Raw genomic sequence first — 22,969 nt, 5'->3', positions numbered from 1 at the left:
ACACGGGATCTTCATTGTGGCATACGGGACCTTTAGTTGTGGAATGTGAACTCTTAGTTGCAGCATGTGAGATCTAGTTCCCAGACCAGGGATTGAACCTGGCCCCCTGCATTGGGAGCGTGGAGACTTAGCCACTGGACCACCAGGGAAGTCCCTACTTTCTCCTTCTTGGAACTCTTTCCTTTGTTGGTCTCTTCTGGCTTTTCCACTACTTGGTGTCTCCCTTTCTGTCTCCTCGGCCGACTCACCTTTGTTTCCTCTCCTCTGAAGTGTTGGTGTTGCCCCAGGCACCTTTGGCTCACTTCTGTCTTTACTCACTCCTCTTGTGTGTGGTCTTGTATTTGTTTTCAATTGTTGCCATATTAGGTGACTTACCATAAAGGTGACTTAAAGCAGTACAGACTTATTATCTCACAGTTTTGTAGGTCAGAACTCTATCATGGGTCTCATTGGGTTAAAATCAAATTATCAATATGGCTTTGTTCCTTTCTGGAGGTTCTAGAGGAGAATTTGTTCCCTTACCTTTTTGTCTTCTAGATGCTGCCCCACATTCCTTGGCTTGTGGTCCCTTCCTCTTCAATGTTGTATCTCTGACTCTTCCTTCATCACATCTCTCTCTGACCACAGCCAGGAAAGGTTCTTTGCTTTTAAGGGCCCACTTGATTACATTGGGCTCATGTGGAGAATCCAGAATACTCTCCCATTTCAAGGTCTTTAGCCTTTACATCTGCAAAGTCCCTTTTGCTAGTAAGGTAACATTCACAGGTGCCAGGGATTAGGATGTGGACTTTTTTTTGGTGTGGGGGCAATCATTCTGCCTTGCACAGATCTCAGACACTGTCAAGGTGTGCACTATTAACATGGGGTGAGGACTTTTTAAAAACTTGGAGATGTTATGGAAAATGTGGATTATTTGCAATAGCGGAGAGAATAGTACTCCCATATCCCTATTGCTCATGTCATAATCAATCAGCCTAAGATCACTGGGAACAGACCTGTATTTTGACAAAAATCAGATTTATTAACTCATTGAAATGAAGGAGACCACATACCAGAGAAACTATGGGTGTCTCACCAAACAGGCAAAGAGAGAGTTATAGGACTTAGGGTAAGGATAGAATTTTGGTAAAATTCAAATGAAGCAATGTTTTGATAGGCTCAACGCAAAGCAGGAGTCAACATCTGGTTTGAACTGCACAGTAGACGAAGGTTCATTTCCTTAGGAAGTGCAAAGTTAAGATAAACATGGAATGTTGTGCTCAGAAGCCCCTTATCTGAAGCTCTGAACCTGGGTTGCAAATCAAGACTGCTTCCCAGGGCTTCCCTGGTGGTGCAGTGGTTGAGAATCCGCCCGCCAATGCGGGGGACACGGGTTCGAGCCCTGGTCTGGGAAGATCTCACATGCCGCGGAGCAACTGGGCCCGTGAGCCACAGCTACTGAGCCTGCGCGTCTGGAGCCTGTGCTCCGCAACAAGAGAGACCACAATAGTGAGAGGCCCGCGCACCGCGATGAAGAGTGGCCCCCGCTCTCTGCAACTAGAGAATGCCCTCGCACAGAAACGAACACCCAACACAGCCAAAAATAAATAAATAAATAAATTTATTAAAAAAAAAAAAAAAAGACTGCTTCCCTGGGAATTCCCTGGCAGTCCAGTGGTTAGGACTCCACGCTTTCACTGCTGAGGGCGTGGGTACGATTCCTGGTTGGGGAACTAAAATCCTGCAAGCCATGTGGTGAGGACAAAAAAGAAAAGAAAAAAAAAAAAAGACTGCTTCCCTGTGTCAAAGTGACTTAGATCCTCCTGGCAACAGAAGGGTGATTCATTTTTACTGATAAAATTTCAAAACAGCAAAGTTTCTGATGGTCTATCATTTTAGAGAACAAGGTTTCCCAGTGAGTCGGAAAGCAGTAGTCACACAAAAAAGGGGGTGGTTATGATACTTTAGCTGCAGTGTGCCCGTGGGAGGAATATTGTTTCATAGTAACTTTGTAGCTAGCCTTACCAATGTCTGTCCTCCCAGCCTGATGAATGGCAGGGCAGCTTTTTCTTCCCCTGAGCATGAGCTAATTTTTACTTTTTCACCCACTTCAGTTATCTACTCAGCCAATTTTGTTTCACCTATAGCCTACCCACCATTCTCAGATGATTTTGAAGCAAATCAGACAGGAAGATGACTTTTAAAGCTACAGCTATATTGACCTCTGGATGTCATTACCTGGACATCCCTTATGCTCAGTGTGTACAAGACAGAGTTCTCAACCCCACCCCCACCTCAGCCAACAAGATCTGTTTCTCCTGCTTCTCCATTCACCCAGTTGACTCACTAGAAGCCTTGGAGTCATCTTTGCCCCTCCAGCTCTCATTGTCCCCTCCTTTTTCACCAAAGTCTACTGTTTCATCTCTGAAATCTCTCAAATCTTCTCTGCACCTCACTTTGTTTCTCTAGTTGCAGGTGTAGTGGATATTGTGGTTGACTCGCCAGCATTCATTCCCTCTACCTGCTGTGTCATGGCACTCACAGGGCTCCCTTCCCGGTGTGGGTGGCCAATGCCAGGAGTGGCTGGAACGCCCACTCACCGGCCAAACCCCGGCCAAAGCCCGCCCATCACTACTACCAGTAATTGTCTCTTTCCTGAGATACCTCAACTAAACCATGAATTAAAGTGGTTGCTATGCAAAAGAACAGCTTCAGGTCGGGTCTCAGGCCCCACCCCTGCCACCAGATAGCTGCCCCTCAGCCCTTCCTGTGTGGAAGTATCCCAGCTGCCATGTTTTTATAACCTCACCTCCCACCACTCATTCCATAAACCCACAAGACTAATCTGGGTTCCAGAATACAACCTGTGTTTCCTACATAATGCAATGCTTTTCTCTCCCTCCCTCTCCCCTTTTCCCCACTCTTTTTTAACTGGAAGACCTACTTATTCTGCCAGTCCCAAGTGCGCTCCTTCTCTCTCTGTGAGGCTCTTCCCTCGCCCCTCACACAAGTATCCAGGCTTTGTGCCTTGGACCCTCTGCTTATTAAACTATGTCAAACTATGTATCAGACCTGAATAAAGTTGTCTGGAGGCATCTCTCCCTCCTGGGCTTTGCCATTCTCAACACAGACCATCTTAGTCACTTAGCACAGTGCCTGACATGTATCTATTTATTGATATTTAGTGAGTGACTAACAGAGACTTGCTACATAAATGAATGTTGTAACTGGAGTCATGATCTGCCCTTTCTGAGGTCACTGGGTGTGTGAGCTCCATATCACAATCATCAATGTATGAATTACTTTCCAAATGTTAAGCACTTTGAGGGTATGCAAGAAAATTATAGGTTCAGACCCCACCCTCGTGTTGTCAAAGGGAGCTGATTATTGAATGCCTACTGTGTGCCAGCCCCTCCCGAACACTGTGTAAATGTTAATAAATCCTCTCAATAATCTTATGAAGGAAGTTTAATATTCCAGTTTTTATCAGTGAGGAAACTGCAGCTCAGAGAAGTTCAGTAACTCACACATGGTCTCTCAGTAAGTGATGGAGCCAGGACTTAAAACTTGGTCCATCCTGACTCCCTGTAGAGCCTGTTCTCTTTCCACATCAAACTGACTTGTAAGGGAGACAAGTCTAGACTTTCAGAAAAGAAGGCAAGCACGTATTTCTTTGGCTGCCTGTCTGGGTTTACCAGCCTGCTTTTGTTGCCTGGATAGGAAGACCTTCTAGCTTACCAGCACTGCTGGGTGGAGGCTCCCAGGTGTATCTTTTTTTTTTTTTTTTGCCACACCACGCAGCTTGCAGGATCTTAGTTCCCCAACCAGGGATTGAAACCGGGCCCTTGGCAGTGAAAGCGCAGAGTCCTAACCACTGGACCCCCAGAGAATTCCCGAGGAAGGAGTTTTCCTTTTTTTTTTTTTTTGGCTCCCAGGTGTATCCTAATTATACCTTTGGCCCCCTGGGGCCCTGAGCAGGCCCTGCATCTTCAAGGTGGTGAGCCCCTTCAGATGCTGGGCAGTGGGGTGTATTTGGAAGTTCGAAGGTTCTGGAATGCCTTTACAAGTGCCTTCCTATCCCACTTCCTGGACCAACCTGCCCATTGGTATCAAGTGGTCCTCCTAAAACACCTTTGATAATGTTAATATTCTCCTTTAAAAAGGTTGCTGTCTACATGCAGAGTGGTATCCTGGATTGGATCCTGGAATAAAAAAAAGATATTAGTGGAAAAACTAGTGAAATCCAAATCAAGTCTGGAGTTTGGGTAACAGTAATGTACCAATATCAGCTTCTTAGTTTTAACAAATGTACCATATCATGTAAGATGCTAGCACTAGGGAAAACTGGGTGAGGGATATATGGAAACTCTCTGTGCCATTTTTGAAACTTTTCTGTAAATCCAAAATTATTCCCAAATAAAAGTTCATTTTTCAAAGATGTCAGTGCCTCTTGCAAGATGACGACCAGGTTCCTTAACTGGGCTTTTGGGGTCCTCCAGTCTCATCTTCCCCTGCCCCTGTGAAAGAACCCCCTGTTCCAGCTCAACTGTCCTCTGAACTCGCTGTCCTCTGAACAAAGCAGTGCTCTCCTGGTCCCCACATTTACCCTAGCCTCACCCCCTGCTGGACTGATGACAGCCAAAGACTCCATCATGGTCCAAAACTGCAATGAGAAGCAAGTTCCTGTGAACCTGATGAAGCCCCAGGGCCCGTCATCTGCAAGGCCCCAGAGGGTCCACCACAGTTGTGGTGAGAATGTGACCCCCCTGCAACTGTTGCTGTCACAGAAGGTTCTCAGGGACCTGACTCTGGTAGGGATAGCTGACTCCTAGAATCTAGGCCACGTGCCCTTGACATGCCAAGTAGCTGCAAGGGGGTCTGGGAAAAACAGTATCTGAGTTCATCTTCACTGTGGGAGGTGGGCTCTACCTCCAACACAGTGGTCCTTCACACAGTGGGAGATGTTCACTACAGATGGATTTTCTAGAGCCAAAGCTTCCACTAGGGACCATCGGGCTCAGGTGACATTTGGGAAACTCCAGCTGGGTCTGGCCTGGAGGTTGCATGGTGCAGACTGTGCTCCTATATTTGATTCACTAGGTCAGAGTCAGGGGGACTTTATCTCCTGAGAGTACCTGGATTAAAACCCTGAAAGTGAGAAGGGCCCAAATTCACATCTTTGCGAGCAGCGATGGGAAAGGCAACACTGGGGAAGCGACCACCTGCTCTGAGGCAAGAAAGCACTGGGCATCTGTGAGAAGATCCAGTGTTCAGTGTTCTATCATTCCTGCAGCCACCGGGAGCGTCTGACTCCTCCTCTCACTCATCCCCAATATCCAGGCAATCATCTGAGGCTAGTAACATCCCTCCTAATATTTCTCATATCTGTTTCATCAGCAAGCACTCTCTTCAAGAAGCCTTTGCTGACCGCCTCCCCCCCCACCAGCTGGGTCAGGTGCCCGTCATTGTGCTCCTGTTGAGTGCCTTTCGCATATATCTTATTGTTGCACTTGCCACATAGCATTAAAATGATCTATTTCTTTGTCTCTTTATTAGACTCAGAATGAGTCTTATTCCTCTTTGTCTCTCCAGTGCCTGGCACATACGAGTGAGGAGCTCGATAAATATTCAACAACTGGAAAGAAGTAGGCTGAGCTTAAGAAGGGCCCCTTGGACTAAGCAATGAAATATCCCCTACACCCTTACCCCTTATGCTCCCAGCTACATGCTACATACTTGCCAAGTCCCAGGCCAGCTCCCAGCTAGGCTCTGAGCAGCTTATCCACCTCTGGACTAGATTATGTGATTGTGTGATTCTCAGAGTAAATGGCAGAAATAGAAGATGGGCAGTGAGCCCTTGGATTCTGCTGGCAGCACCCCTGCCCCAGGTGATCCTGGAGCCACTGGGGACCATGAGTGCCCCTTGAGGAGGGAATTGCAGAAGAAAGCAGCAGCCCGGGGCTTGACTTGGTAAAACTGCAGCAGCAGCTGTGGATTGCCCTCCTCAGACTTCTTTTACACAAGAAAGAAACTCTAAGTGACTGTCGTTGGGGATTTTATCATTATGTACAGCTGGGGCTCTGAGGGTGTTGCAACATTCTCTCTTGCCTAATTTGGGGTCCTACTGCAGGGCAGTTGTGTCAGATGGCTTGCAAATGGGGACCCCAGGGAATGTTACCTGGTACTAGGGACCACCTGAAGTTGACAGATGAGGAATGAGAAAAGCATGTAGGGAGAAACTGTGTCACCTTGGGCAAGTCTTGATACCTTAGGTTTCTTGCATTGAAAACAAAGATAATCTTCAAGGTCCTTACAGTCTTATGTTCAAAATATTTGCCCTATGAATGAAGAAGTCACATGGAATGGATGGAAGGCTTGGGTTTGGTGTCAGACAAGCCTAGGTTCCAATCCTGGCTGCGCCACACTAGCCAGCAGTGCAACTTGGGCACTCTTAACCTCTCTGAGCTTCTGTTCTTACCTCTGAAAGTGAAATAAACTCTGCACCTACTTTGCAAGGGTGTTCCAAGGATTAGAAATACTAGAGATAAACTTCTGGGCACAGAAGTAGCTGATCAAAAAAATGGAGCCAGCATGTCTGTGTGGGTGGAGCGGTGCTGAGAGTGGGAAAGTCCTTCACAGTCTGTCTCTGAGCTGAGCCTTGAAGGATGAGGTGAGGGGTGTGATGGCGGCAGAACGGCAAGGACGTGCAGGCAAGTGGGCAGCACGGGCCAAGGAAGGAAGAGACATGATGCGATGGTTACGAATGGATACAATGTGGTTCCAAATGGAGAGAGACAACATGACCCTAAGTGTGACGCAGGACACATGGTAACAGGTGCTACTTCCGCCTACGGGAGCTTCATGGGCCACGTGGCATTCGAGCTGGGCATTAAATGATAGCAGGATTTCCAGAGCAAAAGTTGTGGTTAGAATGGCTTTGGGGTAAACACCAAGAGCAAAGGCAGGGAGCTAATAAAGAGTCCTGTGTGCCTAAGGCAGGGGAGGCCATGAGGCTGGAGGAGGGCGGCAGTGGATGAAGAAGGCTCGAAGGTTTTCAGTAGAGCGCTCGGAGCGACGGAGACACGCCGGGCTGGCGCCGACCCAGCGCTCACAACGACTCGCTGACTCTACCTGCTTCTCCGCGGCGCCTCCACGCGGGTTGCGTCCGCGAGGCCAGAGCCAGAAGGCCGGGGTCTGGAAGGAGCCTCTGAGGTCCCCGGGGCGCCCTGGCAAAGGGGGTGGCGCGGGACTTGTGCTCAGAAGGCGAAGGGCTGGGAAGCAGGCGGGCATTCGCTGCAACTTCCTTCCCGCCTGGCTGCTGGCTGCGTGCCCTGAACTTGACCTCAGATGACCTCTGTGTTCCCTTCTTGGAAACGGTTCCATTGCCAGGAGAAGTTGAGCTCTGCCTTTGGCTTTCTTTTTCCTTCAGAGCAGGGATCTCGTCTCAGCTAAGACTGGCTCCTGCTGCCCCCCGAGTCTCCGCTCCTTCAGCAGCACCTTGCTTTCCCTCCACGGCCGCCAGCGGGGTGCCTGCTGTTAGCAATCTGCTCTCCTTGCTTCCTGTCCGCCTTCATTGTTCTTAGGACTGATGGCTTTAAGAGTGTGAGATCACTGTATGGATAAAGAACAAGGGGAGAGGTGTGAAATCCCCCCCTCCCCCCCGCCCCGGCCCCGGCGCCCCAGACACACAGCTAGTTAACAGCTGAGCAGAATCAACCCAGGAGTTCTGACTCGCAGGCGGATGCTCTCAGTCCTGGCTATGAGCTGCTTAACTGTGTACTCCTCAAATTCATTAGTGCCTGGAGCTGTGGACCTTGGCTCATTTGCAAGTCTTAACTTGGATTAATGTCAGTGTCTTGAAATTCTTGTGTGAAAAAGTGAATTATATTTTGGGTATTGTCCTTGTTGACAATACCATGTTTGCATGTTTTGTGGATGGGGTTGGCATGAAAAATAATTCCAGAAATGCCTGGATTTGTCCAGTGTTGCTGATTAGTGTTGTCTTAGGAGACTAAATCCAGTATTAGCCCCAATAAGGGGAAGGAACTGCATCATTTTCTCCATAGTCAAATGCACAGGGTGTACCCACAGCACACTTATCAAAAGAAAGAGACATTTCTGGTCAACATACAAGCTAGAAATTATTACTCCCAAACAGGCTGCTTTGTTCAAAAACTTTCCCAGACTTACCTTTTGAGCCAGTTTCTGGGTCCCAGTAGAGAGCCAGGTTCTGTTCACCACTCAAGGCCCGAGGTGCTGTGCAGGGTGCTGGGAATACACTGGGTAGCAAGACAGACACACATGTGTACCTTACAAGGAAACTCTTCGCTTAAAAAATAAAACGTCTAACCTAGGCTTGAATACCATCTAACTTGTCAGGTTTGGTTCTGAAAGATATTTTTGGCTGCTTTCTAAAATTAAGCTTCTCTTCAAAGGATGGAGAATGAATTCATTGATTGAAAATACTCAGAAAATAATGTAGCTTAGACAAAGGCAATCTCAAAAGAGGAATTACTAAGACACTTTAAGCAATGGCCACATAATCTCCCAAGGAGATGATTTAGATAAGAACATTTATTTAGAAGTAGACACTCTGGGGACTTCCCTGGTGGTCCAGTGGTTAAGACTCCACACTCTCAATGCAGGGGGCCTGGGTTCAATCCCTGGTCAGGGAACTAGATCCCGCGTGCCACAACTAAGACCCAGCACAGCCAAATAAATAAATAAATTTTTTTTGTTGTTGTTTTTATTTTTTTAAAAAAAGAAGTGGGGCTTCCCTGGTGGCGCAGTGGTTGAGAATCTGCCTGCCAATGCAGGGGACACGGGTTTCAGCCCTGGTCTGGGAAGATCCCACATGACGCGGAGCAACTGGGCCCGTGAGCCACAACTACTGAGCCTGCGCGTCTGGAGCCTTGCTCCGCAACAAGAGAGGCCACGATAGTGAGAGGCCCGCGCACCGCGATGAAGAGTGGCCCCCACTTGCTGCAACTAGAGAAAGCCCTCACACAGAAACGAAGACCCAATAGAGCCATAAAGAAAGAAAGAAAGACCAAAAAAACCCAGTGATTTGCTTTGAAAAAAAAAAAAGAAGAAGAAGTAGACATTCTAGGGTGTTTGTGTAGCATGCAAAGGCACATTTTCATGAGAACAAAGTTTTGGCTTCCAGAAGCCAGCCACCTTTCAAAGCAAGATGACCGAGTGGTCTGAACCAACTCAGATCTATTGGCTGCTGTACACTGCCCATGAGCCCTCAGGCTAAGACTGCCCCAGGCATCCACATTTGCCAGCACCTGCCTACAGGATCTCCGAATCAAATCAAATTACAAGACTGACACAGCTTAGAAACAAACCTGTTTATTTGCATGGGTTCCCAAGTTGCCAAGGATATTTCATTGATCAAAGACAGTTGCTATCATCTAAGTTTCCAGGTTCTCAAAAACAGCACATTCTATATGCTGTCTATTTCACACAGCACTTTCTCATTCATCCTCCCCTTGAAGCCACACCCCAAATCTTGCATTACATATTCCCATTTTACAGATAGACTGAGGTGCAGCTAAATGACTCACCTAAAGCACACAGCTAGAGATGCCACTTGGGGCTTGAAATCAGGTCCTGCAGTTCCTCCTCTGCCAGACCACAGTGGCCTAGACTCCTGGGGAAACTTGTGATGGCTCATGCAAACACATCCCAGCCTAGCTGCACATTATACCCCCACTCAAGAGTGACTAGATTTTGCCAAGGGCATAACGCCCTGGCCCCTGCTCAGCAGGAATCTCCGAGGGTGGGGCCCAGGCAATGGCTTCTTTAAGTTCTCTAGGGTGGCTCCAGTGTGCAAAGTCAAAACCATTCTGTTAATCATTATTACTTGCTTCCTGCTCTCTCGAGGACCTGCTTTAAGGCATAAATGTTCCACTTGCCTGTTTTCAAAAATAATTTTCTATTTCTCAATTATAGGAATTATATCCATGTATTGTAGAAATTCTAGAAGAAAGGTATAAAGAACAAAAATCATCCAGAGACCCATTATTAATATTTTTATGTATTCCCTTCCAATCTTTGTGCATATTTACTTACAAATTCTTGATAATACAATATATACTGATTATTTTCTTTTGACTTCATATGGTAAATATTTTCCAATATTACCAAATATTTTTCAAAAGCACTATTTTAATATTAAGACATAAAAGATTTTTAAATATATGGTCCACAACATTAATAGTGATTAACACTGGACTGCAGATTCTTTTCAGATTTTTCTTTTTGCTCATTTGTATACTTATTTTTCTATAATTAACTTGTGTTTGTTTAATTTTTAAATTAATGAAATTATTATAATGGCTGCATCATGTTCTGCTGTGCTTACATCTTATGAATTAATCATTCTTTAATGTTGGACATTTAGGTTGTTTCTAATTTTGTTGTTATAAATAAGCCTTCCATGAAGACCCTTGTACCTTGATTTTTGTGCACCGCTGTCCTAGAAGTGAGATTATTGAGAGGGTATAAACATTTTGAAGGTATTGACAAGCATGTGAAATTGCCTGCCAAAAGGGTATGTGAGTTTATGGTCTCATCAGTGGCATATCTTGGCAAAGAAAACCGTTAACAGTATTTGCAAAACTGAGTACAGTTGATCTTTGAACAACACGGGGGTTAGGGCACTGACACTCAGGGAAGTCCAAAATCCCAGTATAATGTAGTCAGCCCTCTGTATCCTTGGTTCCTCTGTACCCCTAGTTCTGCATCCTCAGATTCGACCAACCACAGGTGGTGTAATACTGTAGTATTTACTACTGAAAAAAAAATCCAGGTTCAGTGGACCCGCGCAGTTCAGACCTGTATTATTCAAGAGTCAACTGTATTTTCATTTTGTGATCTGTCAGCTTGCTATGATTATGAATGAGGTTGGACTTTTTATATCTTTTTTGGTCATTTGTATTTCTTCTTTGTGAGTGTTCACATTCTTTGCCTTTTTGTCCCCTTGTGGGTGACTTTTTTCTTACATATCAACTACATAACACTTTTCCTTTTCATTTGTTTTGTAAATATTTTCCCTTAATTTATAATTTAATTTGGGTTGTTGACATGCAGAAGGATTTAGTGATTTTATGCTTAGAAATACTTTTTGATTGCTTGATCAGGTAAATAGTTACCATTTTTCTTCTACAGGTCTCAGTGAATAAATGCCTGCTTAAGTAAGAAAAATTTTTCTGGTTAAGCAGGATTTTAATGGTCTGAACTAAGAAACAGTCCATCTCCTATAGGAACCAGACTTGGAATTATCAAAACTACGATACTTTTATTATATACGTTCCTTGAACTACCCCACCCGATACATGTAAAAAAACATGTTGGTAGTTCCCACCTTTGTAGGGAAAAACGTTTAAAAAGCAAACTAGATGACATAGTCTCTCACAAAAGACTGCCCACCCCCAAACTAACAAAAGCCCATTTCCACTCTGTATTCAAAAACAGGGTGGGTCTTAGGATGGTACTACTGGGCCTCAGGTAGAAACTTCCTCTCAGGTCAACCCCCTCACCCCCTCCGCCCACCGCCCTGGTCCCATGCCTTGGGTACAGACTCTAATCCTGAGTAGGGTTGCTCTGGCATGTAATATATGGGACATATGGACACTAAACAATTATTTGTTGTTTCTCTGACTTTTGAATTTAACTGGACGCTCTGTATTTTTATTTGCTAAATCTGGCAACCTTAATCCTGAGGTTTTCTTTCAGTGTTGATGTTGGAGCCCACGTCCCAGGAGTGCCCATAGACAACAGTAGATAGACCTGGCACCTCCGGCATACCACATGAAGGAATTTACCTGCCTTCCTCCAAAGAGGGCTCTCGCAGCCAAGAGGCCCCAGAGATATTTTCAAAAAACCCTACTCACTGACTTTTCTACAGAGATCAGCAGGTGCTTGTAAACCTGAGCTCTTCTCCAGGCCTCTCAGTGTGTGTATGTGGGGGGTGCTTCCAGACTTCCTGTACTTCATTGTTCTTCTTCCTTCTTTTTCCAGCAGCTGTGAGGCTCCTCTTGGGCCTGTGGACCTGGGCAGGCCCTGTTGAGTGCTCACCACTGCTTCACTCAGGTGCCCTTAGCCCACTGCACATCCCTGTTTTTTGTTTTGTTTTGTTTTTTTAATAAATTTATTTATTTATTTTTGGCTGCATTGGGTCTTCGTTGCTGCGCGCGGGCTTTTTCTAGTTGCGGCGAGCGGCATCTACTCTTCATTGTAGTGCGTGGGCTTCTCATTGCAGTGGCTTCTCTTGTTGCAGAGCATGGGCTCTAGGCGCGCGGGCTTCAGTAGCTGTGGCTCACAGGCCCTAGAGCGCAGGCTCAGTAGTTGTGTCACACAGGATTAGTTGCTCCGCGGCATGTGGGATCTTCCTGGACCAGGGCTCGAACCCATGTCCCCTGCATTGGCAGGCGGATTCTTAACCATTATGCCACCAGGGAAATCCCTATATCCCTGTTTGAATCGCCAATCTTTTTGTTCACTGTGGCCTCTTTCTGCCTGAACACCCATTTTCTGTCTTACAGGCTTTTGAGTCACTATAAATAATTAGATTGCTTCCCGAAGGCTCGATGTTCAAATTCAAGTTTTACTGTGGTTTGAGATGGCTGAATATCAGGTGGATGTGGGTGATGGCCTAGTCATGCCACCATTAGGACCATCCTAGAGATTGGCGAGAAGACTGAGACATAAGCTGATAATCCCCTCCCTGGTTTAGTAGATAAATGGTACAATGTTGGGAACACAGAATACCTCCCCAGGAACGAGGCTAGAGTGACCTTGAATGACTGGATCCATTAGTGCAGGTATTTCCAAGAACCTCTCTCCCAGGTCCATGGGGGACACCTGTGTCCTTTTTATCTCTAGCCTTCTTATCCCTAGCCCCTGTAGACTTCTAAAGCAGAGCTTCTCAATCTTTAGGGCACCTATGTATCACAATGGCTGAGTGGGAAGAAAGGGGTCTCTGGTAGGGGTTCTGAAGATTTGTCCCCCTGCACTGCACTGTTTCTGCAAATGGGACTTGACCCTCACCCATAAAAGGATATGGGGAAGGGGAGTCTCAAGGATGAAAGGGGTTGATATCAAGTTCAGGTCTCAGGTGGGACAAGTAGGCCCCTGCTCAGCAGGAGATGGGATGGAAATAACATACGGAAATAAGTTATTGAGACAAACTGGTTGAAGTTGAACCAATCTTTTAGGGAGGCTCAGCTCTTTCCATGAAGCCTTTGCACTCCTCTAACTGGATTCTCAGGATTTGTAGTTCAAGAATTTCACAATTTTTATTTTCACATATTTTCTGTGGCTTCCTCCCCCTAACTCCCCACTTTTTTTCTTGTTTTTTTTTTTTTTTTTTGCAAGTTCCTTTTAAAATATGATGACCTTGTTTGAGGATTTGATGTTGAAGTTTAACCAAGAGGTAGATCTAAGATCTGAGCGCAGCCGCTTTCCCCTCCTGAACCCCAGGACCTTCTATTCGCTGCTTCCTGGGTCTCTCTGTGGGCCGGTCCCACAGGTGCCTCAAATGGAACATGTCCTTGCTGACCTCGTTTAGCAAACTGCTCCTCCTCTAGGCCCCTTGGTGCTACCATCCACCCTGCTGCTCTTCCAGAAATCTCCTCCCCACCCCTCATCCAATCAGCCCCTTCCTGTTATTTGATTCCCTAAATCTCTCCAGTACATACTTCTCTTTATCCCCACCACCACTGCCCTAATGGAGGCCACCATTTTTTTCTCACCTGGGTTCCTGCAACAGCCTTCCAACTGGTTTCTCTGCCTCTGTTCCAAGACCCCAGACTGAAGCTGGCTCTGGACAAGATATGGTCCCCATCCACTACACAGTGGATGGGACAGACTGACTCATTCTTATGCTATGACTGGTGGGCCCAGTCTCGAGAGATCATCAAAGGCTTCCCAGAGGGTCACCTGAGTTTAGCCAGGAAGGATGAGTGGGAGTGAATGGCAAGAAGGCAGGAAATGCTTCCGCCACAGCTATGCTGTTTTAGTAGTTTCTTTACTAGGCAGGCCCCTAGTGACATATATACTGAGTCCCTTCCTTTTCTGGATTCTTTTTTTATTTACACATTAATTTCTACTGAGTTTGCTCCACTGTCACTCTCCTCTCCCACCATGCTTCCCTCAACTCAGGTTTCTTTCTACTAATCTAAATCTCTGAACATGCATAGTGGGAGGAATGACACCCACTAGAGTGGAAATCTCAAATATGTGTCCCCAGGAGGGAGAAATGCTCTTGAAATGGGCAGAACTGATTGCATTAACACATGCCTCAAATACACACACACACACACATCCACCTCACACATATGCACACATACTATTCATTCCCTGTGTATTAATTATTAGTGTTGTTAACCAAATATTTTTGCTTCTCCTTCCAGGCACATGGGAGCATTGCACCTATGGCATTCCCCTGCTCCCTTATGACTTGCTTTGGCCAATGAAATCAGAACAAAAGTGATGTGTGTTACTTCCAGGTAAATGCTTTAAGAGTTAGTGCTCTATTTGCCCCACCCTCATTTCCTGCCTTCAGGGTTGAGGAGGCAACATGTCTAGTTGCAGCAGCCTGAGTCCCTAAGTGGTTATGGAAAACAGAGCTCCTGCTGATCCCCAGGAGACATATTTCGTGATGGAGAAATAAAATTTTGTCAAACCACTGAGACCTGGGGATTGCTTCTTACTCTAGCACCACTTAACTGATCCTGACTGATACACCCAGTCAAATCAAGGTTTGGGGGCATCAAGGCCTTTATTCCTGCTGGGTATTCAGCATCTTGAGTCTCTGAGTCAATCAAAGATCCCATCCTCCTGCCCAGCCCCCTTAGGTTGGAAGATTTCCAGGTTATTTAATCTCTTTCCCATTATGAAGGGGACACTTGCATGCTCCTTGTAAGTTATGTACCTATTTGATTGAACCTAAATTCAAAATGAAGTCACAGAAATAGCTATAAAACATGAAAGCATTTGCTGAGTTATCCAAAAGCATAATCTAGATACCCTACACATGTCGCACTAACCAGTGCATGTCCAAAAGCAATGCACTAACGAATCTCCCTTTCACCAAGAGCAAAATGCCAGTTTCTTCCCCCAGAACAGCCCTGGCACTGGTAGGCTAATTTCAGAGGTCCTGGATTGCAGGCCTGATTCTGACACTTAGTAGTGAATGACCTTGGAAAAATTACCCCTCTGAGTCCCAGTTCCCTTATCTGTAAAATGGTTATAATAACAATAATAACTATGTCATAGAAAGAAAAAGAAAGTAACATTTGCACACCTGGTGTACAAGCCACTCTGCAGACAGAACTGGAAAGGGTGTGGAAGTGCTTTGCAAAGGGAAAGCTCTATGCAAATGTAAGGTGATAATATTTTTAACCAACACATGACCAAAGAAGAACACAACAAAAATCAAATGAACTTCCAATGCCTTCAGTCTTTAAAACGAAGCTCAGGTGTGGACATTGGAGTATATTTACATTTCTGCAAAAGGTCCCATAATACAAAGCTCATTCTTCAAATAGGACAAATTGCTTATTAGCTAAAGGGAAGGAGTGGAGCCAAGTGCCTCAGAGGAGGTCAGTCACGTTCAATCATTTGCAGGTTGGGCAAACACCCAGCAGTGGCGGCTCCACGCAGTGGCTTCCTGAAGAACCACACGCGCGCACATCCAATTACACTTCTTGTGCCCTTTGCCCAGTGCGGAATTAACTTCAGTTCATCAATGGAAGCCCTACTTATTCCCCAGCCCCACCTCCGTCCGCATCCAGCGAAACGCCCCCTGCCAATTCTGTAGCGCCTGCAGTCCCTCGGGCTCTTCCTTCTCGAGACGGGATTTCCCTTTCTAGTCCTTGGGGCAGCAGCGCAGCCAGGTCCTAACCTCACCAGAGCAATTGCCTAAAAGGCTCTGCCCTCGGCCGCTGGGGGTGGGGCCCGCCAAGCCGATTTATAAAAGGAGCCTCCCTGGGTCCGCCTTCTCTAAGCGCCTCCGGCGCTTAGGTGGCGCCTAGGTGCTGAACTTGCTTCTCGCCTGCTTCTCAAACTTGAGGGTGCAACGCCTGAAGGGCTTGTTAAAACAGAACGCTGGGCCCCACCCCTAGAGTTTCTGCTTGAGTAGGTTTAGGGTGGGGCCGGAGAGCTTGCATTTCTAACGAGTTCCCAGGTGTTGGTGACGCTGCGGACCTGGGACCACACTTAGTGAACCACTCACTGCCTCGGGTTTCAGGCTGCTTTCAGATAGAGAGGCTCGCTCTCCACCTCCACGCCGGTCCCAGCTGTTCTCCTGCCCTGAGCGCTGGTCCAGTAGGAATAACCCGGCAGCACAGGAGGCTGCAGACCTGGGAAGGCAGGGCCTGAGGAGTTTGGACTTTATTTTGAGGGCCCCTGAAGGGTTCGTGCAGGTAGGAAAGCAAGCAGGAATAAACCTTGGAAGTCTGTGGGTGCTTGGTGTTACTGGGATATTTCATTCATCAGGCTCTACTGACCTCGTTTCTGCATTGAACACATACTGATTGGGTGCTTAGCTTTAGAGTTACAAAGGTGAAAAGACAGGGTTCCAGCCCTCCAAGGGCTCATAGTAACTGGGAGGGAAATGTGCAAATGATTACAGTACTGATAAGATTTTCCTAGGGAGGCAGCGTCAAACTTCTGGGGAGGGAGAGTGGGTGGGACTCTGGAATCTGTCTGAAGAGCTGGAAGTGGTTTCATGGAAGAACTGGCATTTATGCCGAGACTTGTGGGATGAATGGGAATTTGGCAGGTAGAAGGAGTAACTGGGAAGGGGTTGAAGTGGGAAGGGGTTTCCTTGGGCAGAAGGAATGAGTGACAAGACTGCTGAAATACAAGGCTCCAGAGGGAGATTGACAGCACATCTCAGGCCTGGGACTGGTTTTCCCTCCTACCTCTCTGGCAGCTCCTTCTGTCTCCTTTGATGGCCCCTTGTCAGCTGCTGTCCCTCATGAGCTGGTGTTCGCCAGGGCTCTGGCCTGGCTGCCTTTTCTTCTCACTCTCCATGTCCACTCCTAGTGAGGTCTTCCACACCTGAGGCCTCACGAGCTGCTCCCTGATGGGGCCCAGAGCCCAAGCCTCGCCTCCTCAGCTCCACACTCAGTTCCACGCAGATGTCCCCAGGCATCTTTCCTCCTGGACTCTGTCTTGGTGAATGGCACCAGCATCCATCTGGTTACCTAAGCCAGAGGATTTTGTGAAATGACCCTTTCATAGACAGCTGGTGAAGAGTAAACTGGCACAGTAAATTGCTGGTGCCATTCACCAAGACAGAAAACAGGAGGAAAGATGCCGGGCTCAAATTCTGAGTCTACAGTTCACTAGCTGAGTGACCTTGAGCAAATTACTTAATCTATTTCCTTATCTGTAAAGTGGGTTTAAAGATAGTATGTACCTCACCGGGTTTTTATATGGATTAAACAATCATTGTTATTTATTAAGCACTATGTTAAGTACTTTACTTGGATTCCTTCGGAAATGATGAGTACCTTGTCCAAGGTCACTCTGCTACCAAGTGGCAGAGCCAGGCCTGGAACCCACAGTTCCCTGACTCCTAAGCCACCCTCTTCATTGTCACACTATCTGGAGATTGTCTATCAAATAGGGAAATACTTACAATATAATGTTAAGTAAAAAGTGGACAGCAAACTGCATAACCAGTGTGAGTACAGCCATGTTATTATTTAAAAAAAGGAAATAATCTACAAATAGAAAAGGCTAGAAGGAAATATAGCAAAAGGTTAAATGTTGTATTGGGGTTATTTTTGTCTTCTAATTTTCTATTGCCTATGTTTTCTTTAATATACATACTTTTTACTAAAAATAAAATACTTAAAACGTTAAACATTCATTACATAAAAAACAAAGTCCACAAACTGTTCTCATGTTTGACTGAAAATTACTCTATTGGTATCTCTTCTCAGTTTTAGTCTTACTTCCCTGAACAGAAATTCTTTCCTACTCTCAAAGGCCAGAGTAGGAAGTAGGTATTGCAGCCATGTTCACTGCCCTCCCACAGCTGACAACCTGGCCACTGGAGCAGGCTGTCAAAATCAGGCCTGTGGGGAGGGAAGTTCCAGACGGAACCCGGGCTTCTACCGCCTAGGGCTTTCTGGACAGCGCTACTTGAGATCAATTACTTTTTTTTTCTTCTTCTTTTAAATAACCGGCCGAATGCTCTTTTTCCAGTTTTGGCTGAGTTGTTAGCTTCATCCCGGTGGCGACGCCTGCCAGATACCTGGTTCCTTGAACACCGCCCAAACTGGTCAGGCCAGTCCGCCCGTGGTTGTTTCTGCCAGGACTTGCCCGTGTTTGTGTGTGTGTGTGTGTGTGTGTGTGTGTGTGTGTGTGTTAGAGACCCACCCTTCTCCCCAGCAACCCAGGTAGGTGGAAGCTTCGGGGACCAGCCTGGCAGTCAGGCCCGATGGGTGGAGCTGAATTAATCTAACCTGGAATTTCAACTTGGCCTGAACAACAGGTGAGGGGAAAAAAAGCAGCAGAGAGAACAGGCAGTTTGGCAACTGGGAAATAGTCTTACGCCTTGCCCCTTGGCTGGAAAATAGCCCGGGGTGACTTTTCAAAGTGTCTGCTCTGGGTTATAGGGCTCGGTTGCGCCACGGCCCCCTCGGTGGCTGTCCGAGCCCCTCCTGAACGCTGTCCTCCTCGGTTACCCTCCGCGACGCGCCCGTTTCCCCTCCTCTGGGAGGCAGGGCGGGGGTATCGGATTAGTCTTTGTTTTCGAAGCGAAAGAGCCGAGAGCGTTGCGGGGGAGGCTCGCGATGGCAGGGGCCCGGGGTCCGCCTGGGTAGGGCGCTCGGCCGTCACCCACGCGAGGGTGCCTCCCGGCTGGCCCTCGGCCTCTGCTCGCGGGTATCCCCTCCTTGCCGGCCAGGCTGACTCGGTACGCAAACGCGCAATGTACCCCATTGTCCTGCCTCGGAATGAGCGAGCGAGAGGCTGCCAGGAGAGGGGGGTCAGTCGGGCCCGGAGCTCAGGACTCCCGGGGGCGCCGGGGCCGTCCCAGGCCGCTCGGCCCGCAGGGAGTGGCAGGAAGTGGGGACACCGAGGCCAGCTCCGCCGCGGGCCTAGACTGGGAGGTCCGCGTGCCCCACCCCGCGCCGCCCGCCGCGCCCGCCCGGGCTGCAGAAGCGCCGGAGGGCGGTGGCGGCCAACCGGAGGAGGGCGGCCGGGTCCCGGGAGGACCGACCGCTGTGGAGGGGAAGTACTGCAGGTGCAAAGGCGCGGCGTCCGGGCCGGGCCCTGCCCCCACCCGCTCGAGGACGGCCCGCGCCGTCCCCTCCCCCTCCGCGGAACTCCCCCCTCGCGTAGCCCCGAGCCCGGCGGAGGGGGCGGCGGCGGGGCCGGCGGGGCTCGGCGGGGCTCGGCGGGGCCGCACGTGCGCGCCCTCCCGGGCGGGGGAGTCCCCGGGCGAGCACGTGCCGCGGCGCGCGGGGGGCGGGGAGTCCCGCGGACGCCTTCATTGCTGCTGCTGCTGCCGCCGCGGCCGCCGCTGCCTCTTCCTTCCTCCTGCGCCGTCCCCTCCTCGGCCCGGGCGGGGGGCTCCGTGCGCCGAGCTCGGCCGGGCCAGGCGCTCCAGGAGGCGGGCGCCCCAGGCGGCGGCGGCGGCCGCGACGGTGGTGGCGGCGGCGCGGGCCGGGAAACTTTGCCCCTTTGTGCGCTCCGCCCCGGAGGCGGCGGGCAGGTCGGTGCAGTCGGTGCCTTTCCGGCTCCGGGGTGGGGGAGGGGAGGCGTGGGGGGGGCCCGGCCCGCGGGGGAGGGGATGGCCCGGTGGCCGGCCGGGGGGCCGCTACTTTGTTGCGGGAGACGAGGCGGGGGTGCTGCGGATCACAGTGTAGCGGAGCCGGGCGGGGGCGGCGGGGCGGGGCGGGGGCTGCGGAGCCGCCGGAGCCGAGCGGCCGAGGCCCCAGAACAAAGGAGCCCGAGAGGCTGCGCGCGCGCGCCGGGCCTGAGCCGGAGCGCGCCCCCCTCCTAGCGCCCCCTCGTCGGAGCGGGCCGCCCTCCCGGGTCCGGCCGTCGGGCGGGGAGCGCGGCTGGGCGGCCAGCGCGGGCTACCCCGGGCGCGCCCCTCTCCAGGCCGCTTCCGTGCAGGGGGCGCCCGGGCAGCCCCGCCGAGTGAAGCTCTCTGCAAACTTTATTTTGAAAGCTGTGCTTCCTTGGGGAGGGCCTAGCCACCTCCAGTGAGGGGTGTGTGGGAATTTTGGCAAAACTCTCCCAAGCCCATGGGGGTGGGGCGAAGGACAACTTTCTTAGAAATCTCACCTTGACCACCCATTAAATTCGCCGTCCAGGTTTCCTTGCCACCCTGTCAGGCCCTAGGCCTTCTCCCTCAGGGAGCGGGTGCTAGTGTGCCCTGCCAGAGGTTCTGGGCAGAACTTAATGAGAGCAAGCCCATTCTCTTCCCCCATCTTCTCTTTTCCCAGAAGCAGGAAGAGGTAACATGTGAAAGTTGTCCCCGAGCCCCGAGTGATGCGCTTCCCCTTTCTGTCTCTTTTTCAGGCAGCGCTGCCTTCTCCATCATCCTGACCCGGGAGAAGAAATACTGGAGGAGAAACTCCTCACCCTGCCCTGCCCCCATCACACACCTACTGGCACACCTCATGCCTGGGTCCAGAGTGGGTGAGGGTGAAGAACCCACCCAGCCAAGATGATCCCTTGTCTGGGGACTGCCGCTGGTGTCCTCCCCCAGATCCCGGGCCCCAGCAGGTGGGAGAGTGGCCCCCAACTGAGTCCTATCAGACTGCTGCAGAGGAGGTGAAGAGGGGTTGAGAAGAGGCACCCATCCCGGAGCCTGGAGCTACTTGCCTTCACCCTGTAGATTTTGACTGCTTTAGGAGAGAAGGACCTGTTGGTGGCCTTTGGAGGCAGGAAGCTGGACTGTGGCTCTGCCCCAGCACCTATGCCCCCACCTCCGGCAGCGTCATGAGTCAGTTTCAGGTGCCCCTGGCAGTCCAGCCAGACCTGCCAGGCCTTTATGACTTCCCTCAGGGCCAGGTGATGGTAGGGGGCTTCCAGGGGCCTGGGCTCCCAATGGCTGGGAGTGAACCCCAACTCCGAGGGGGTGGAGATGGGCGGAAGAAACGGAAACGGTGTGGTACTTGCGAGCCCTGCCGGCGGCTAGAAAACTGTGGGGCTTGCACCAGCTGTACCAACCGCCGCACACATCAGATCTGCAAACTGCGCAAGTGTGAAGTGCTGAAGAAAAAAGTGGGGCTTCTCAAGGAGGTAAGCTGGATCTTGCGTGGCTGCCCTGTCCCTTCCTTGAGGATGCTGTATTCACAGGGGTCTTGCTAAAGCCAGTTAAGCCCATTCTCCCGTTTTGATCCTCCTGGTCCAACTTTGAGTGGGGCCATAAATAGGAGTGTTGCTGTCTTTGGAAGCTGTTTTAGGCTCCTTTGCCCGGCCAACAATTGATAGGAGAGGAACCGGGTTGTAGAGGGCTCTGAGCTAGCAGTCTCATCTCTGATGTTTGCATTTGATGCAGGACAATGATATCCAGCTTTATCTCTAGAAGTTTCTTGTCCTGCTTGAAGCCTCAGATGTGTTTCAAGGTCACACCAATGCTTGGGTGATGTGGGGAGTGATGGTGTCAGGTAAGGGTTGGAGGCTGATGGGTTTCGAAATAAAAATTTGGAGCGACAGGATGTTTCTATGCTGCCCTGATGGAGTGGGATGTTTCTTTCCCTAAATCTTTTTGGGTGCCATCATTTTTGGGATGATACCTGAAAGTGTTTGGGAATTTTTGTTTGGGAATTTAATGAGAAACCCATGATTTGGGTTCCCCTACTAGACAGTACTTCTTGAGGTCAAGGACCATTTATCTCTGTGTTCTCAGGGCCTGGCTCAGTTCCTTGGTGTGTAGTAAGCAGTCAGATACTAATTGAATGAATCAATGATGTGTTTTTGAGACACTGTCAACCCCAGGAAGGAGTACTTCCTTAATTTGGAGTAGGGAGGCAGAGAGAGGGAAGGAGTTGGAATGAGAGCAGAGGAGGAAGTGGAGAGGCAGTGACCCTGCACTGGCCATCTTTCCTTTCCATTCTGGTGGTGGGCTGCCAGCGTGAGGTTGGTGGCAGCTGTAACAGCGGAGAGTTGGCAGAGGTAGGGACGAGTGAAGTTGAGCAGCTTGGGAGGAGCAGTGTAGCGGCCGAGGTTGCTCCAGGCAGCGGAACTGGCGCTGGACAGAGACGGAGGCCTGCACTGTCTGCGGGACTTCCCCGCTCTGCCACTGATTTGTCCGAGGGCTCGGACAACTCAGGTCCCCTCTCTGGGTCTGTCTTCTGCCTGGGGAGATGCAAGGGTTGTGCTTGATGACCTTTGAAGCCCTCTCTAGCTGGGCTGGAAACCACTGTACTTCTGAGAGCCGGGGTACCTGTGGCTTCCATGGGCTGGCGGCTTGCACTCGGGATTTCCCTGACTGCTGAGTTCAGAGCTGTGCCGCCAGCTTGGTGGGGCTGTGGTCCCGTGGCTGGGAAGAAAGATCCAAGTGTTTTGGTCAGGAAAGTGGGTGTTGCTGGGGTGTTTCTGCCCCTTCTCACCTTGTCTTGCCCACTCCCTGTGGAAGCTGCATATCACAGTCCAGGGACGGCCAGGGATGGCGGACTGATGCCGTTATTTCCCCGGTCTCAGGTTAAAGCAGACATCTGGATCACATCTGCAGCTCCCCACCCCAGCCTGGGAGACTGTGTCCAGCTCCTTTATGTTGCTGGTGTTTGGGGGAGTTGGCATCCTGCTGGCCCAGTGCTCTGTGAGTCCTTTCTGAAAGGGGGGGTGGGATCAGTGGTAGGCTTCACTCCTGGGCATGAGATCTCATGTTTTGGTATAAGTAGGACCTGCTTCGTCTACCTTGTACAGCTTGATTCCTTTGCTTGCTTCCTGGTAGGGTTTACCTCCTTCTCTTCCACCTTTCTCTTACTCCATTTCTCTCAAACCC

General features: G+C 49.5%; 1 protein-coding gene across 4 annotated transcripts in view; it reads left to right on the top strand.

Moving 5' to 3' along the window:
• Positions 1-18,407: 18,407 nt before the first annotated feature.
• TET3 (tet methylcytosine dioxygenase 3) overlaps positions 18,408-22,969 on the top strand; it is a 115,156-nt gene continuing 110,594 nt past the window's right edge. For 2 of the 4 annotated variants that reach the window (XM_057558151.1, XM_057558149.1), the window contains exons 1-2: positions 19,442-19,720; positions 20,536-21,261. In XM_057558151.1, the coding sequence (XP_057414134.1) occupies positions 20,959-21,261 (303 nt within the window). In that variant the 5' untranslated portion in view covers positions 19,442-19,720; positions 20,536-20,958. Of the gene's footprint in view, positions 18,497-19,152; positions 19,250-19,441; positions 19,721-20,535; positions 21,262-22,969 lie in introns of those variants that run through there. The other 2 variants (XM_007189011.2, XM_057558150.1) reach the window with 2 other exon arrangements.

Source organism: Balaenoptera acutorostrata, chromosome 12, assembly GCF_949987535.1.
Source record: "Balaenoptera acutorostrata chromosome 12, mBalAcu1.1, whole genome shotgun sequence".
Taxonomy (NCBI): Eukaryota; Metazoa; Chordata; class Mammalia; order Artiodactyla; family Balaenopteridae; genus Balaenoptera; species Balaenoptera acutorostrata.
The sequence above is the reverse complement of the archived record's forward strand: the minus strand, read 5'-3'. Positions and strand labels throughout refer to the sequence as shown.